The sequence below is a fragment of the Pleurodeles waltl genome, chromosome 4_2, assembly GCF_031143425.1.
Source record: "Pleurodeles waltl isolate 20211129_DDA chromosome 4_2, aPleWal1.hap1.20221129, whole genome shotgun sequence".
Taxonomy (NCBI): Eukaryota; Metazoa; Chordata; class Amphibia; order Caudata; family Salamandridae; genus Pleurodeles; species Pleurodeles waltl.
This window is the reverse complement of record NC_090443.1, coordinates 419762897-419781235: the sequence shown is the minus strand read 5'-3', so window position 1 is coordinate 419781235 and position 18339 is coordinate 419762897. Positions and strand designations below refer to the sequence as shown.

Here is an 18339-nt window from a genome sequence, read left to right as displayed (position 1 = left end):
AGTCAGCAGACCTCCATGTTCGTGACTGCTTTTAAATAAAGCAGTTTTTTTTTTTTTAAGTGTAGCCCGTTTTCCTTAAAGGAAAACGAGCTGCACTTAAAAAAAAATCCGAAACCTTTAGTTTCGGTATTTTTTCAGGGTAGGTAGTGGTCCCTTGGACCACTACCTGCCCTGAAAAAATAATTTGGGGTCCATTCACAAAGAGGAAGGGGTCCCCCTTCCAATTTGCGAGTGGGTTACCTCTCTTGAAGTGGATGGTAACTGCGACACCATTTGCGACCGCATATGCGGTCGCAAATGGTATTGCATACCACTCCGAATCGCAAATAGGAAGGGAACACCCCTTCCTATTTGCGATTCTGAAATGCATTTTGCGAGTCGGTCCCGACTCGCAATATGCATTTTTGAATAGGAAAATGCGATTTGAGAGTCGCAAACGGCAATTTTTGCTGTTTGCGACTCGCAAATGCTTTCCTACATCTGGCCCTTATACCCAACCATATTGTCAAACACTTACTCTCACAATTTAGCATACACTTTTGTTACACATTCCTTCATTCCTCTGAGCTGTCACCCTTTCTCATACCTCACGCATTTACTCACTCCTCATTCACACATTTGTATTGCGCTCACACAGTCGCTCACTGACTGCAGCTTTTGCTTTCTTGCTCCCTCACACACTCTTTATTGTAGTGTATTGTAATTGTATTTATATAGCATTTACTATCCCTGATGAATCTTTGAATTGCTTTTTGGGGAGTAGCATGCTACTGTGGAACCCAAAGGATTATTATGGGATTAGAATAGGGAAATATAGGTTGTTATAATTTGGGCAGTGGACATGTCAGTCTGTTAGTTTGATTGAATAGGATAAAAGAGGGATAGACGAGAGAAAAGTCTAGATACTGTTCTTTTTGGGGTTCATATTGGATGAGGTTTGGGATGAGTCAAATGAGGGATGCAGGAGGGAATAGTCTATAAAGGGTTATTAGAAAGATGATAGTAATAAAATGACGTTTTGGGTGGGTCAAGGAGGGATAGTGGAGGTAAGAGTCTGGAAGTGGTTGTATGAGAGATCATAGTAGTAGAATGAGGTTTGGGATGAGTCAGAGAGTGGAAGTACAGGTTATATTGAGCGAGGTATAGAATGACCCATAGAGTACTGCTTTGGAGAGAGTTTGAGGTTTTTCTTTTTTTCTTTCCACAATAGAAGTAAAGTAATAAATATAAATACATAACTACATAGAAAGGGTATACATGTCTAAGGAAAACAAAATAAAGAGATATAAAATTGTATTGTATAAAGGTCCATATGCGCAAGTATGGAAAGTTAGAAATTCAGACTTTCATGTAATGCCATATGTAAAAGCTAATTTATTTGTGTGGATACATATATATATATTCATATATATATAATTTTGGTTTTCCTCAATATTTCAGTAGTGAAGCACATACAGATATAATTATGATTACATTTACATGTTGTGATAAATAAATAAAATAAACAGGGACCCACAAGCATCTAATCAAATAACATCTGAAAACTATGCAGTGACCTATATACATGGTAAGCATAAAATTATGTATTGATCCATACATTGTAACCATAAACAATATATACATTTGTTAAGCAGACCTAAATAATATCTATATTTTGAAACCATAAGTAGTATATATATTTGTCCAAAGAAATGTACATATCTAAATACATACATATAATCAAAATATGTAGGTTTACATGCATAGGCATATGCTGTACACTTGTTTGACTCTTTAGCAGTTTAATGTATTGCCTCGCCCTTTGAAATTTCTCGTCCCCTACTCATTTTAAATCACTCTTTCACACTAACTCTCTAGCTTCATTTAGTTTATTCTTGCTGTCCTCATTGCCCAACAACTCACTGTTTCATATATTCACTTAACTTTTACACTTTTCACCGGAACTATTATTCTCTCTGTCTCCCATCACTCTTTAATTTATTTACTTAATTGTCCATTTAATTTCCCATGTGTTGTTCTACTTTTTCACAGGTCGCATGCACTCTCTGTGGGTTCTTTCTCAGTCTAATTCTCACACTTAGTCTTGCACTCTATTACATTCAGTCTGTCCCCCTCTGTTGCACACTCACCTTCACTGATTCAATCACTGCCAGTCTAACCTGCTCTTTCACTCTCTCTCTATCTCTCCTGTCCCTGACTACATCGCTCTTGTCTCTCTCTTGGGCTCTGTCTTGGTCTCCTCTGTCTCCGTCATAGTCTTTTTTGCTGTCTGACTCCCATCCTCCCGCAGGGGTGTGGGATAAACCCTCAGGCACAGAAGGTGTCTTATACTTTAGTGGGCCCCTATTCATTCTAAATATTCTGGATATCTGGGAGATATGGGTGTGTCAGTGCAGACCATCACATTCTGCATGGGGCTGTCATTTTGCTTTATGCCATTGTCACCGCTCTCTGTAGGTCTCACACTTTCACTGCCATGATGCTGTCACTTGGGTGGCGCACGTTCACACTACTTTGCCAAGCCGCCTCTTTAATCCTCCAAATGGAAATGCTGCGCGGAGACGCAATGTCCTTCAGTGAACACAGAAATCTTATGTTGTTGTGTTTGCTATGGAATTGCCATTTTAATGTTATTCTTAATTATTATGTGCAGTCAATCTAAACCCTCCCGCCAAAACAAGTGCTGATTAAGTCTTTTTCACCCCACAGGCTCCAGGACTCAACTGTTGGCTGTGAAACTGGAGCCCCGTGGGATTCTGTACTCCAAGATGACCCTGGTGGAGCAGTGGGATGCCACTCCGAGTGAGGGTGAGCGGGAGCCCCGCGTTTTTGGGGTGGAGCTCCAGCAGCTGGTGGAACGTGAGCAGGCAACAGTGCGGGTGCCATTGCTCATCCAGAAGTGTGTGGCTGAGATTGAGAAGCGCGGGCTGAAGGTAGGCGAGATATCCCGTTTTGGTGTTTTCGGAAATATTGGGAAATGAGTGTGATTATGAGGGGCAAGAGGTGACTACTGGTTGGAGATGAGACCCATCATCTTCAAAAAGTTCTGCTTCTCTTTGAAGGCGCCAGGCTTCTACTAATGTATCTCAAGTGACAAAGCGGCCCTGTCATCAACATCATGAAAACATTTCTTCTGTAATTAACCTTCGTTTTAGGTCCTACCTATAAAGCACATCTGCTGTCTCTTCAAGACCTTTTGTTTTCAAAAATTGGATTTAGCAACCTCCCATTGCTTACTGCTGGTTGGCCGTACTCACCCTCATCTGCTTCCTTTTTCTTGATGATCAGATGTTTGATCCTCCTTTGGAGTATGGATGCATTTCTTTTGTCCTTCCACTGCCCATTGTTTTAGCCACTACTTTTTACTTTGTGTTTAAGCACTGTACTAGAAAGCATATTTTTCAGCTGGCTCCCTGGGCTACTTCTTTCCCCTCAGTGTTGTTTGGCTCTGTGTGCTCTCACTGGTCCATGTCTCTTGCCCCGCCCTCCTCCTCGCCTCTATAGTTAGGCTTATAAGAGGGTAGTGCTAGGCACACACAGTCAAGAAATGAGGCACGCACTCAATGACTAACTCCAGGCCGTTGTTTTATGTATCAGAAATATACTTTGTTCCTTTTGGTTCTAAAAATAAAGTATCTTTGCTGTAAGTAAATCCAGTTTCAAGAATGTATCACTTTCAAGTATCAAATGCACTTTGTTTAGAATTCACAGGTAAAACAGTTTTCAGGTAAGTAGTACTTTCCAATTTCAAAAGTAGACACAGTGCAATTTCTCATAGAAAGCAATGCAGTCCTAGGGGAGGAAAAGTAACAACACAATTTGCAGGTGAGTACTTGACTTATGATCCCAGTCTTCGGGGATTAAGGTGCTACAGGGCAAAGTTTAGAAAGACACTAAGGGTGCACCACCAGCCACATGGGGCTAACCGGGTGCAGAGGTCAAAGTTGGTGTCGGGCAGCCATTGGAATCCTAGGGAGAATGGGGGCACTTAGAAAGAACCAGCTTGCAGGTAAGTACCCGCAACTTCAGGGCACAGAGCTGGGGGGTTTAGCTCAGCCCCTGGGGTGTTTTGGGGGGGGCATAGGTCAGCACCAAACACACACCATCAGCGGCACAAGGGCATCCAGGTACAAGGTGCAAACTCAGCATCAGGAGCCCAAAGCTTTTCAATGAGTTAACCCCGGGGTCACTTGGTGTAAGGAGTCGACTGAAGAAAACCAACTGCTGGACAGGTAAGTAAAGAGCCCCCTGCTGGTTGGGTTCCCCAAGGCCAAAGGGCTGCAGGTGCAGGGGTACCTGTGGTCCGTGGGCATCAGGTGAAGAGTGGGTAGGCCTCGCGGATCCGGGGCGGTTCTAGAGTCTTCAGGAGATCTTGGTCCTTGGGTAGGCAGGCAGTCTTCTGGGGGTTTGTGGAGGTCACTGGTCCTGCAGGACGGGTCGTCTACTTGTAGCAGAAGTCTTGAAGCTGCAGACAAGCCGGTAGGGCTGTGGCCAAGTCATTTGTCATCTGGAGTCTTCTCTGCTGGTGAGGCTCTTCAGTCTCTCTTCTTCTTTCAGGTCATCAGGAATCTAAAGAGCAAGGTTCAGGGGTACCCCTAAATTCTAGATTTAGGGGCGTTACAGGGGTCAGCGGGCAGTAGCCAATGGCTACTGCCCCTAAGAGTGACTACACCCTTCCTGTGCTCACTCCCTTTGGGGAGGGGTCACATTCCTAACCCTGTTGGCCAACATCCTCCAAAACGAGATAAAGGATTCTGCCAGTAGAGGTTCACCTCAGCTCTGGGCACCTAAGGGGAGGTCCTAGGTAGGGTTGGCTCACCTCCTGGTGTTTACTAATTTTCCCACCTGCCTTGCCACCAAAAATGGGGCTTGGTCTTGGGGGGAGGGGGGCTAGCTGGAGTGCTCTGGGGCAGTGCAATAAGTGGTAGGGGCCTTTGAGGCTTACCACAAAGTGTTCTAGTTCCTGCAGGGGGGAGGCATGAAGCGCCTCCACCCAGAGCAGGCTTTGTACCTGACCAGAGAGCACAAAGGCTCTTACCTCATGGAGTCAGATTCCTGTCTGTTAGTGGCAGGATGGCCCTCACACTAGAGGGTTGGGTGAAATACAGGAGGCATCTCTAAGATGCCCTCTGTGTGCATTTTTCAATAAATTCAACACTGGCATCAGTGTGGGTCTATTGAGCTGAGAAGTTTGATACCAAACTTCCCAGTCTTCAGTGAAGCCACCATGGATCTGTGGAGTTCGTAATGACAAACTCCCAACTCAGGTACTCAATATGGCCACACTACACTTACAAAGTCTAATAATGGACTTAGACACTATTGCAGCTATGCCCTCACCTGTGGTATAGTGCACCGTGCCTTAGGGCTATAAGGCCTGCTAGAGGGGTGACTTACCTATGCCACAGTTTGTGGGCATGGCACCCAGAGAGGGATGCCATGTCGACTTTACCTTTTTCTCCCCACCAAACACACAAAATCTGCAATGGCAGTGTGCATGTGTTTGGTGAGGGGTGCCTTAAGGTGGCACAATACATGCTGCAGCCCTTAGAGAGCCTCCCTGCCACAGGGCCCTTGGTACCACTGGTACTTTGTACACGGGACTTAGCTGTGTACCAGGGGTATGCCAATTATGGAAGCAGTGGTACAGTTTAGGGAATAACACATGTGCTGGGGCCTGGTTAGCAGGATCCCAGTACACATTCAGTCAAGTTAGCATCAGATATCAGACAAAAAGTTGGGGGGTAACCATGCAAAAGGTCACTTTCCTACATGTGTCTCTTGTCCCACCTGCCCTTTCATCTGTGTCTCTTTCCCCGCCAACCCCTTCGTCGGTGTCTCTTTCCCTGAAGGCCCCTTCATCTGTGTCTCTTTCCTGGCCCGCTCCTTCATCTATATCTCTTTCCCCACCTTCCCCTTCATCTGCGTCTCTTGCCCAGCCCACCCGCCCCTTTGTCTGCCTCTTGTCCCGCCCACCTGCCCCTTTGTCTGCCTCTTGCCCCGCCCACCTGCCCCCTTGTATGCCTCTTGCCCCGCCCACCCGCCCCTTTGTCTGCCTCTTGCCCTGCCCACCCGCCCCTTTGTCTGCCTCTTGCCAAGCCCACCCGCCCCTTTGTCTGCCTCTTGCCCCGCCCACCCGCCCCTTTGTCTGCCTGTTTGCCTCTTGCCCCGCCCACCCGCCCCTTTGTCTGCCTCTTGCCCCGCCCACCCGCCCCTTTGTCTGCCTCTTGCCCCGCCCACCCGCCCCTTTGTCTGCCTCTTGCCCCACCCACCCCTTTGCCTGCCTCTTGCCCTGCCGATACGCCCACCCGCCCCTTTGTCTGTCTCTTGCCTCACCACCCACCCCTTTGTCTGTCTCTTGCCTCACCACCCACCCCTTTGTCTGTCTCTTGCCTCACCACCCACCCCTTTGTCTGTCTCTTGCCTCACCACCCACCCCTTTGTCTGTCTCTTGCTCCGTCCACCTGCCCCTTTATCTGTCTCTTGCCCCGTCCACCTGCCCCTTTATCTGTCTCTTGCCCCGTCCACCCGCCCCTTTGTCTGTCTTTTGAAACCACCCTCCCACCCCTTTGTCTGTCTTTTAAACCCACCCACCCCTTTGTCTGTCTCTTGCCTCACCACCCACCCCTTTGTCTGTCTCTTGCCTCACCACCCACCCCTTTGTCTGTCTCTTGCCTCACCACCCACCCCTTTGTCTGTCTCTTGCCTCACCACCCACCCCTTTGTCTGTCTCTTCCCTCACCACCCACCCCTTTGTCTGCCTCTTGCCACACCCACTCCTTTGCCTGCCTCTTGCCCTGCCGATGCGCCCACCCACCCCTTTGTCTGTCTTTTGAACCCACCCACCCCTTTGTCTGTCTTTTGAACCCACCCACCCCTTTGTCTGTCTCTTGCCTCACCACCCACCCCTTTGTCTGTCTCTTGCCTCACCACCCACCCCTTTGTCTGTCTCTTGCTCCGTCCACCTGCCCCTTTATCTGTCTCTTGCCCAGTCCACCCGCCCCTTTGTCTGTCTTTTGAAAATACCCACCCACCCCTTTGTCTGTCTTTTAAACCCACCCACCCCTTTGTCTGTCTCTTGCCTCACCACCCACCCCTTTGTCTGTCTCTTGCCTCACCACCCACCCCTTTGTCTGTCTCTTGCCTCACCACCCACCCCTTTGTCTGCCTCTTGCCCCACCCACCTGCCCCTTTGTCTGTCTTTTGAAACCACCCACCTACCCCTTTGTCTGTCTCTTGCCCCACCACCCACCCCTTTGTCTGTCTCTTGCCCCATCCACCTGCCCCTTTATCTGTCTCTTGCCTCACAACCCACCCCTTTGTCTGTCTCTTGCCTCACCACCCGCCCCTTTGTCTGTCTCTTGCCCCATCCACCTGCCCCTTTATCTGTCTCTTGCCCAGTCCACCCGCCCCTTTGTCTGTTTCTTGACACGCCCGCCCCTTTGTGTGTCTCGTGCCCCATTTGTGCACCCTTTTGACTGTCTCTTGCCCCGCCTGCCCCTTCGTCTGTGTCTCTTGCCCTGCCCGCCCCTTCGTCTGTCTCTATTGCCCCACTTGCCCATTTGTCTGTTTCCTGCCCCACCTGCCTGCACCTTCATCTGTTTCTTGCCGTGCCTGCCCCTTCATTTGTCTATTCCCCACCTGCCCCTTCATCTGTGTCTTTTGCCTCGCCTGCTAGCCCCTTCGTCTTTGTCTCTTGTCCAGCCCGCCTGTCTGCCCTTTAGTCTTTGTCTGCTGCCCCGCCCGCCCCTTCATCTCTCTTGCCCCACCCGCCCCTTCATCTGTCTCTTGCACTGCCTGCCCGTTTTTCTGTGTCTCTAGCCGTGCCGCCCTTTTGTCTGTGTCTCTTGCTGTGCCTGCCCCTTTTTCTGTCTCTTGCTGCTTCCTCCCGGCCCTGCGTCTGTCTCTTGCCGAATCAGGAGGAATGATGCACTTCTAGGCTAGTCACACCTCTAGGGTGGGCTACCTGAAGTGCACAGCCAATGAAGTCTTTACCCATTCTGTTTTTGGGGAAACTAGGAACTCTGGGACAGGAAAATGCAGACTCTCCACATGAAGTGGTCATCTAGGGTGTGTGGTCACCCCAGGGGAAAGTAGCCCATTGGCTACTACATTGCACTCCCTTAAGTGCCCCTAAATTCAGTATTTAGGGCAACCCGTGACACCAGGAAATCAGATTTGTCTGCTGGGAACAGAAAGAGGGGCAAAGAAGAGGCAAAGTCATGAGAACAGTGGTCCTGCAAAGAAGATTGGCACCAAACTCAGCCTGGCTGCTTGCACCACCGCAATCACAAAGATCAACTCATCCAGAAGCTGAACAGCCTCCCCAAACTCTTGGAGGACTACTTTTACCTTCAACAACCGTGCAGTATTTCCATTGGGGTGGAGGAGTGATCCCCCTGCATCTGCAGGCACCAACGGCACTGCCCAAGTACTTCGTCTTGCTGCCCATAGGACCCACCGAGGGACCAACTCACGAGGAGGAGGTTGTGAGCCCAGGAGGTCAACCCCATCATTTTTACCAAGTCTCGAGATGTTGACCCCTCCAGGAGCCTCTCAGCATCAATACCCTGTGGACCAGAGCTGTTGCAGCTGCCAAGGCTTGTTGTGTGTCCAGTCCAGGCACCGCGTATGTCAACCTGCCAACGAGGGACTTTAGAATCCACAAGGCCATCATCGAGAGTGGCCTTGCTGCCCTGCTTGCTTTTCTTCTCCAGGTCACTAAAATCCAGTGAGAGCCTCTAACTACATTGACCAACCGAAAAAAAAAAAACCTTTGCACCAGAAGCCCCCCAACTTGGATTCACGGAAACCGACTGTGTCACCAGAGCTCTAGAGACCCTCAAGATCTGACCCGCTCCCCAAGTCCACACTGGCAACCTTTCTTTTACAGGTGCCTCTTCCATAGACTTCAACGCAACCATTACCTCTGCACTCAGACACCTCAGGGCAGGTAAAACCGAACTGCTGGTGGTTTCTTGGACCTTAGCCCCTTAGCACTTTACATATGCAGTGTATGTGTCTCCCATATGATAACTTTACTGCATTCGAGACTCATGCCTCAACTCTAACAGCTTTGCTATTTTGACTGTTTTACTTGAAAAACCTAGAATGTCAAAAGCACTTACCCAATATTGATGATCTTGATGTCTAAATATACATACAAATCAGTGTTATTTTTGTTATTTTTATAAATTGGTCTTGGATTTCTTTCTTGAGTGTGCTCCATTTATTGACTCTGGGTGTAGAACAAGTGCTCGACACTCCTCTTTGATAAGCCCAAGCTGCTCGACCACACTACCACAAATAGAGCTCTTGAGATTATTAAAGTAAGCCCTGCAAAATCAAATAGGGGTCATCTGCACTTTTTGCATAGTGTGCCCTTCCATTGGCATACGGCATAAATCGGCTTCCTACACCACCCACCCCTTTGCCAGTGTTTTTTGCCCTACCCACCTGCCCACCTGCCCTTTCGTCTATCTCTTGCCCTATCCTCCCACCATTTTGCATATTTCCTGTCCTATATATAGGAAGCTGGGTTCTGGTTGTAGTGCCCCTCCCCACTTTTCTTGCATGCTGTCAGTATGTTTTGGACTGTATTGCACTGAGATCCTGCAAATCAGGGCCCCAGTGCTTGTGCTCTCTCCCCTAGATTTAGTTGCTGATAACCTTTTACACCTACAATTGGCATACTGGTGCTACTATATAAGTTCCTTGTATATTGTATCCAGGTACCCCAGGCATTGGTCCACCAGGGGTCTCTCATGGGCTGCAGCATGTATAGCGCCACCCATAGGAGCCCATGCAAAGTGTGTCTGCAGGCCTGCCATTGCAGCCTGCGTGAAATGGTGCATGCACCCTTTCACCACTGAACCTGACCACTGCACTTAGACATTATAAGTCACCCCTCTGGTAGGCCTTTGAGTCCAAGGGCAGGGTGTATGTATCCAAGCGTAAGGGTATGCCTGCATGAGCAGGGTACTCCTACAGGCCCCAGACCAATTCCTGGACTCTGTAAGCGCAGGAAAGCCATCTTAAGGTATGTTGACACTGGTCAACACAAATGGTCCAACTACATAATAGCTTTTCCAAACCTAGACATGTTTGGTATCAAACATGCTGTAATCATACAGCTACACCAATTCCAGTTTTAGTTGCATGATACCATGTACTCTGGGGGTTAATAAGAAGATCCCCCAGCTCTGCCTGTGCAGACTTATGTTGTCTAGCAGTCAGCCTACGCTGCTGCTGACCTCATACACTGTTCTGCTCTCCTGCTGATGAGCCAGGCTCAGGCCGGAGAAGTAGAACAAAGGATTTCCTGCAAGGGAGAGGTGTGATCACCTTCCCGTGTATTAGGTGGCTAAGGGGTGGGTGGGATGGCCTCTGAGTGCCACCATACTGCTTTGAAGGACACATCTTGTGCCCTCCTTTCATAATCTGGTTTGCACCCATCCAGGAACCCCTGGTTACCGCTCTGAGATGAAACTACACAAAGGACAGACAAGTGACCACCTCCCTGTCCAGCTTCTCCCCCAGGGAGTTGCACAGAGCTCTGCTAGGTCGCCACTTGATTCTGAGATCTTGGAAATAAGATGTGCAGAGGCCCCTGGGAGATCTGACTGGTTAGGCCAGGTAGGTGATGTTCCTGACCCCCTCTGATAGGAGAGTCACTTCAGAGAGTGACCAACCCCCTTCTAGGGTTATTTAAGGGCTCCTCCATGGGTGGGTCCACAGATTCGTTGAGCAAGACTCTCCAAGGAACTCTCTGCAAGACATATTCTGCTCCTGGCCTCTCGAGTAGCTTCTGGTCTGCTTTGGAACTGAAACACCTCTGCTTCTGGTGGCAGAGCTCCCACAGCAACATTGTTTCTCCGGCTCCTGCAAGAATTCTGCAACATCCAAGGCTGTGCATTCTCCAGAGTCACAAGAATTCTGTTTGCACCTGGAAGCACGAAGGAATCTCCCTTGAAGTGAAGGAGTCACTCCCCTGCATCCACAAGCACCTCAAGATGACGTGGACCGGTTAGTGGGGGCTGCTGTCCAAGGACATCTGAAGATCCTGCTTCACAGGTGGTGAGTCTGTGGCCTCCTCTGGGTCCTACTTATATTCTAGCCAACTTGGGAGACTGTGGGTCCCATCTCCTGCCACTAGACTGGATCCCCTGTGCACCACGACTGTTGCACTTGCCAAGGCTGGTTGACTCTTCCTCCAGGAGATGTTCAGGCACCATGAAGCCCCAGCCTCCAGCACTCTGCAATCTGAAGATCAGCCCCTGTCCTGCAGCTCCTGCGACATGAGACTTCTGTTTTGTCGTGCCGGTCAGGCCTCCTTGTGACTCCCTGCGTCATTTACCTTTGGGTCACTTGTAGGAGCTCTGGTGGCTCCATCGATATCTGCTGGCCTTCCTGTGTGCTGAGGGCCAGCAGTGACTCTCCCTCCTGGATAAAGTCTCCTGGACCTTCCTGGTCCCCAGAACTTCACAAACTCTTCTGCAACTCCTTTTTGCATTTGCCAGTGCTTGTTGGTGACCTGGCTGGTCACTGACCCTCCCGCAGTCCGGCGACCATCAAAGAACAGCTCGTAGGTGACTCCTGGGATCTTCTGCAGCTCCTGGACCCTGCAGCTAGACTTCTTCCACAGAGGTGCAGGAACTTCACCTTCAAGAGGGTTGGCATTGCCACATGCACCACCTGGGCACCTCCAAGGGTGCTGGACTTTTTCCCTTTCCTTTGCAGACCTCCACACCTGGGAAATCGTCCCTGGGTTCCACCGGCCTGCGGTGACAGCAACTGGGCAATCCGAAGCTGTGACAGACTTCAGAGACAGTTTCTTCTCCTCTCCATCCGAGTCCCTCGTGTAGGTACCTCTGTCTTCTGGGTGTCCTGGGGTAGGGGCATTCTCCATCCTTCCTCTTGTCTGCTGGTTTCCTCAGGGTACACTGAAAAGAGTCCTGAATCCCACAAACTCCAACCACTACTCACTGTGTTAGCCTATGGGACAACTGAGTAGGTAAATACTTTACACCTGGTTGCTGGGGACACTTACTGTACTTACCTCTGGTGTTTTCTATCTGCCCCAGCCCCTAGCTAAATACCACACTTACCTTGACGTTGTTCACCATTTCACATTCCACTTTTTTAGTATATGGTTTGGCCCTCCCATAGGACTCTCTGTGTTTTTATGCTATTTCTGATGGTTATGTTGTGTACATATTGTGTGTGTAGATATCTCCAAAGAGAGTCTAGTAGTAGTGTTGTAATAAGGTATCCTTTCTTTTTGCAAAATTTGTGTGGTTCCTTCTTGTGAGTGAATTGCTGTCTGACTATTGTGGTATTGCAAGTGCTTTACATTCCTCCTGGATAAGCTTTAGCTGCTTGCATCAGCTACCCCTAGAGAGCTCTTGCTATCTGGACACCTATTCACTATCACTAACGGTTGCCTGGACTCAGTATAGGGTGCCACACCATGGGGGTAACACTATAACTGATCCAGCCTTCTACACTACCTACCAGCCTTTTGTCTATCTCCTACCCTGCCCACCTGCCCTTTCATCTATTTCATGCTGTGTCAGTGTGTCTATTTGTCTCTCTTGCCCTGCCTGTCCCTTCGTTTGTGTCTCTTGCGCCGCCCACCTGTCCCTTCGTCCGTGTCTCTTGTCCTGCTCATTGTCCCCTTCATTCATCTGTCTTACCCCACCCACCCCTTCACCTGTGTCTCTTGCCTCGCCTACCTTCCCCTGTCTGGGTCTCTTGACCCACCCTCCCTCCCTTTGTTCCTTGATCCACCCTCCCTCCCTTTGTTGCTTGACCCGCCCTTCCTCCCTCCCTTTGTTCCTTGCCCCTCCCTGGCTCTCTCGCTTTGTTCCTTGCCCCGCCCTCACTCCCTTTGTTCCTTGCCCCATCCACCCTCCCTTGTCCCTTGCCCCACCCAGCCTCCCATTCCCTTGCCCGCCACCCTCTTCTCCCTTGCCCCGCCCACCCTTCCTTTTCCCTTGCCCCACCCACCCTTCCTTTTCCCTTGCCCCGCCCACCCTTCCTTTTCCCTTGCCCCACCCACCCTTCCTTTTCCCTTGCCCCGCCCACCCTTCCTTTTCCCTTGCCCCGCCCACCCTCCCTTTTCCCTTGCCTCGCCCACCCTCCCTTTTCCCTTGCCTCGCCCACCCTCCCTTTTCCCTTGCCTCGCCCACCCTCCCTTTTCCCTTGCCCCGCCCACCCTGCCTTTTCCCTTGCTCCGCCTTCCCTCCCTTTTCCCTTTCCCCCACCTACCCTCCCTTTTCCTTTGCCCTGCCTACCTTCCCTTGTCCCTTGCCCTGTCTAACCTCCCTAGACCTGCTCATTCCCCCTTGTCCCTTGCCCTGCCCACACACCCTCATCTGTCTCTCTTGCCCCACCTGCCCTCCTTTGTCTGTATCTTTTTCCCAGCCTCCCCTCTCTCATCTGTCTCGTGCTCCGCCCTCCCTCCCTTGACTGTTGCTTCCCCTCCCTTGTCCTTGCCCCACCCGCCATCCCATATCCGTGCCTCTTGCCCCACCCGCCCTCCCATATCTGTGCCTCTTGCCCCACCCGCCCTCCCATACCTGTGCCTCTTGACCCACCCGACCTCCCATATCCATGCCTCTTGCACCACCCTCCCTCCCATATCCGTGCCTCTTGCCCCACCCGCCCTCTCATATCAGTGTCTCTTGCCCCAGCCGCCCACCCATATCCGTGCCTCATGCCCCACCCGCCCACCCATATCCGTGCCTCATGCCCCACCCGCCCACCCATATCCGTGCCTCATGAAACCACCCGCCCACCCATATCCGTGCCTCATGAAACCACCCGCCCACCCATATCCGTGCCTCTTGCCCCACCCGCCCTCCCATATCCGTGCCTCTAGCCCCACCCGCCCTCCCATATCTGTGCCTCTTGCCCCACCCACCCTCCCATATCTGTGCCTCTTGCACCACCCACCCTCCCATATCTGTGCCTCTTGCCCCACCCGCCCTCCCATATCTGTGCCTCTTGCCCCACCCGCCCTCCCATATCCGTGCCTCTTTCCCCACCCGCCCTCCCGTATCGCGTGCCTCTTGTCCCACCCGCCCTCCCGTATCGCGTGCCTCTTGTCCCGCCCGCCCTCCCGTATCGCGTGCCTCTTGTCCCGCCCGCCCTCCCGTATCGCGTGCCTCTTGTCCCGCCCGCCCTCCCGTATCGCGTGCCTCTTGCCCCGCCCGCCCTCCCGTATCGCGTGCCTCTTGCCCCGCCCGCCCTCCCGTATCGCGTGCCTCTTGCCCCGCCCGCGCTCCCGTATCGCGTGCCTCTTGCCCCGCCCGCCCTCCCATATCCGTGCCTCTTGCCCCGCCCACCCTCCCATATCAGTGCCTCTTGCCCCGCCCGCCCTCCCATATCAGTGCCTCTTGACCCGCCCGCCCTCCCATATCAGTGCCCCTTGCCCCACCCGCCCTCCCATATCCGTGCCTCTTGCCCCACCCACCCTCCCATATCCGTGCCTCTTGCCCCACCTGCCCCCTCCCATATCCGTGCCTCTTGACCCACCCGCCCTCCCGTATCGCGTGCCTCTTGCCCCGCCCGCCCTCCCGTATCGCGTGCCTCTTGCCCCGCCCGCGCTCCCGTATCGCGTGCCTCTTGCCCCGCCCGCCCTCCCATATCCGTGCCTCTTGTCCCGCCCGCCCTCCCGTATCGCGTGCCTCTTGCCCCGCCCGCCCTCCCGTATCGCGTGCCTCTTGTCCCGCCCGCGCTCCCGTATCGCGTGCCTCTTGCCCCGCCCGCCCTCCCATATCCGTGCCTCTTGCCCCGCCCACCCTCCCATATCAGTGCCTCTTGCCCCGCCCGCCCTCCCATATCAGTGCCTCTTGACCCGCCCGCCCTCCCATATCAGTGCCCCTTGCCCCACCCGCCCTCCCATATCCGTGCCTCTTGCCCCACCCGCCCTCCCATATCCGTGCCTCTTGCCCCACCCGCCCTCCCATATCCGTGCCTCTTGCCCCACCCACCCTCCCATATCCGTGCCTCTTGCCCCACCTGCCCCCTCCCATATCCGTGCCTCTTGACCCACCCGCCCTCCCGTATCGCGTGCCTCTTGACCCACCCGCCCTCCCGTATCGCGTGCCTCTTGACCCACCCGCCCTTCCGTATCGCGTGCCACTTGACCCACCCGCCCTCCCGTATCGCGTGCCACTTGACCCACCCGCCCTCCCGTATCACGTGCCTCTTGCCCCACCCGCCCTCCCATATCGCGAGCCTCTTGCCCCACCCGCCCTCCCATATCGCGAGCCTCTTGCCCCACCCGCCCTCCCATATCGCGAGCCTCTTGCCCCACCCGCCCTCCCATATCGCGAGCCTCTTGCCCCACCCGCCCTCCCATATCGCGAGCCTCTTGCCCCACCCGCCCTCCCATATCGCGAGCCTCTTGCCCCACCCGCCCACCCATATCGCGAGCCTCTTGCCCCACCCGCCCATATCCACCCTCCCATATCGAGTGCCTCTTGTCCCAACCGCCCTCCCATATCGCGTGCCTCTTGTCCCCACCTGCCCTCCCATATCGCGTGCCTCTTGTCCCCACCTGCCCTCCCATATCGCGTGCCTCTTGCCCCACCCGCCCTCCCATATCGCGTGCCTCTTGCCCCACCCGCCCTCCCATATCGGGTGCCTCTTGCCCCACCCGCCCTCCCATATTGCGTGCCTCTTGCCCCACCCGCCCTCCCATATTGCGTGCCTCTTGCCCCACCCGCCCTCCCATATCGCGTGCCTCTTGTCCCACCCGCCCTCCCATATCGCGTGCCTCTTGCCCCACCCGCCCTCCCATATCGCGTGCCTCTTGTCCCACCCGCCCTCCCATATCGCGTGCCTCTTGTCCCACCCGCCCTCCCATATCGCGTGCCTCTTGCCCCACCCGCCCTCCCATATCGCGTGCCTCTTGCCCCACCCGCCCTCCCATATCGCGAGCCTCTTGCCCCACCCGCCCTCCCATATCCGCCCTCCCATATCGCGTGCCTCTAGCCCCACCCGCCCTCCCATATTGCGTGCCTCTTGCCCCACCCGCCCTCCCATATCGCGTGCCTCTTGCCCCACCCGCCCTCCCATGTCGCGTGCCTCTTGCCCCACCCGCCCTCCCATATCGTGTGCCTCTTGCCACACCCGCCCTCCCATATCGCGCGCCTCTTGCCCCACCCGCCCTCCCATATCGCGCGCCTCTTGCCCCACCCGCCCTCCCATATCGCGAGCCTCTTGCCCCACCCGCCCTCCCATATCGCGAGCCTCTTGCCCCACCCGCCCTCCCATATCGCGAGCCTCTTGCTCCACCCGCCCTCCCATATCGCGAGCCTCTTGCTCCACCCACCCTCCCATATCGCGAGCCTCTTGCGCCCACCCACCCTCCCATATCGCGAGCCTCTTGCCCCCACCCACCCTCCCATATCGCGAGCCTCTTGCCCCACCCGCCCTCCCATATCGACCCTCCCATATCGCGTGCCTCTTGCCCCACCGCCCTCCCATATCGACCCTCCCATATCGACCCTCCCATATCGCGTGCCTCTTGCCCCACCGCCCTCCCATATCGACCCTCCCATATCGACCCTCCCATATTGCGTGCCTCTTGCCCCACCCGCCCTCCCATATCGCGTGCCTCTTGCCCCACCCGCCCTCCCATATCGCGTGCCTCTTGCCCCACCCGCCCTCCCATATCGTGTGCCTCTTGCCCCACCCGCCCTCCCATATCGCGCGCCTCTTGCCCCACCCGCCCTCCCATATCGCGAGCCTCTTGCCCCACCCGCCCTCCCATATCGCGAGCCTCTTGCCCCACCCGCCCTCCCATATCGACCCTCCCATATCGCGTGCCTCTTGCCCCACCGCCCTCCCATATCGACCCTCCCATATCGACCCTCCCATATCGCGTGCCTCTTGCCCCACCGCCCTCCCATATCGACCCTCCCATATTGCGTGCCTCTTGCCCCACCCGCCCTCCCATATCGCGTGCCTCTTGCCCCACCCGCCCTCCCATATCGCGTGCCTCTTGCCCCACCCGCCCTCCCATATCGCGTGCCTCTTGCCCCACCCGCCCTCCCATATCGCGTGCCTCTTGCCCCACCCGCCCTCCCATATCGCGCGCCTCTTGCCCCACCCGCCCTCCCATATCGCGAGCCTCTTGCCCCACCCGCCCTCCCATATCGCGAGCCTCTTGCCCCACCCGCCCTCCCATATCGCGAGCCTCTTGCCCCACCCGCCCTCCCATATCGCGAGCCTCTTGCTCCACCCGCCCTCCCATATCGCGAGCCTCTTGCTCCACCCGCCCTCCCATATCGCGAGCCTCTTGCTCCACCCACCCTCCCATATCGCGAGCCTCTTGTGCCCACCCACACTCCCATATCGCGAGCCTCTTGCCCCCACCCACCCTCCCATATCGCGAGCCTCTTGCCCCCACCCACCCTCCCATATCGCGAGCCTCTTGCCCCCACCCACCCTCCCATATCGCGAGCCTCTTGCCCCACCCGCCCTCCCATATCGACCCTCCCATATCGCGTGCCTCTTGCCCCACCGCCCTCCCATATCGACCCTCCCATATCGACCCTCCCATATCGCGTGCCTCTTGCCCCACCGCCCTCCCATATCGACCCTCCCATATCGCGTGCCTCTTGCCCCACCCGCCCTCCCATATCGACCCTCCCATATCGCGTGCCTCTTGCCCCACCGCCCTCCCATATCCGCCCTCCCATATCGCGTGCCTCTTGCCCCACCCGCCCTCCCATATCGCGTGCCTCTTGCCCCACCCGCCCTCCCATATCGCGTGCCTCTTGCCCCACCCGCCCTCCCTTATCAGTGCCTCTTGCACCACCCATCCACCTATATCCGTGGCTTGTGGCCCACCCGCCCTGCCATGTCCGTGGCTCGTGGCCCACCTGCCCTCACATGTCCGTGGCTCTTGTCCCAACCCCCCCTCCCATACCCGTGGCCCTTGACCCGCCCGCCCTCCCATATCCGTGGCTCTTGACCCACCCACCCTCCCATACCCGTGGCTCTTGTCCCACCCGCCCTCCCATATCCGTGGCTCTTGTCCCGCCTGCCCTCCCATATCCGTGGCTCTTGTCCTGCCCGCCCTCCCTTTTCCGTGGCTCTTGTCCCACCCGCCCTCCCATATCGCGAGCCTCTTGCCCCACCCGCCTTCCCATATCTGCCCTCCCATATCGCGTGCCTCTTGCCCCACCGCCCTCCCATATCGCTTGCCTCTTGCTCCACCCGCCCTCCCTTATCAGTGCCTCTTGCACCACCCGTCCAGCTATATCCGTGACTCGTGGCCCACCTGCCCTCCCATGTCCGTGGCCCACCCGTCTTCCCATGTCT

The 18339-nt window shown here is 54.6% G+C and overlaps 1 protein-coding gene across 1 annotated transcript in view; it reads left to right on the top strand.

Moving 5' to 3' along the window:
• SYDE1 (synapse defective Rho GTPase homolog 1) overlaps nt 1-18339 on the top strand; it is a 142032-nt gene that overhangs the window by 54109 nt on the left and 69584 nt on the right. Inside the window, exon 4 of the mRNA XM_069231653.1 lies at nt 2710-2933. Coding sequence (XP_069087754.1) covers nt 2710-2933 — 224 coding nt within the window. The remainder of the gene's footprint in view (nt 1-2709; nt 2934-18339) is intronic.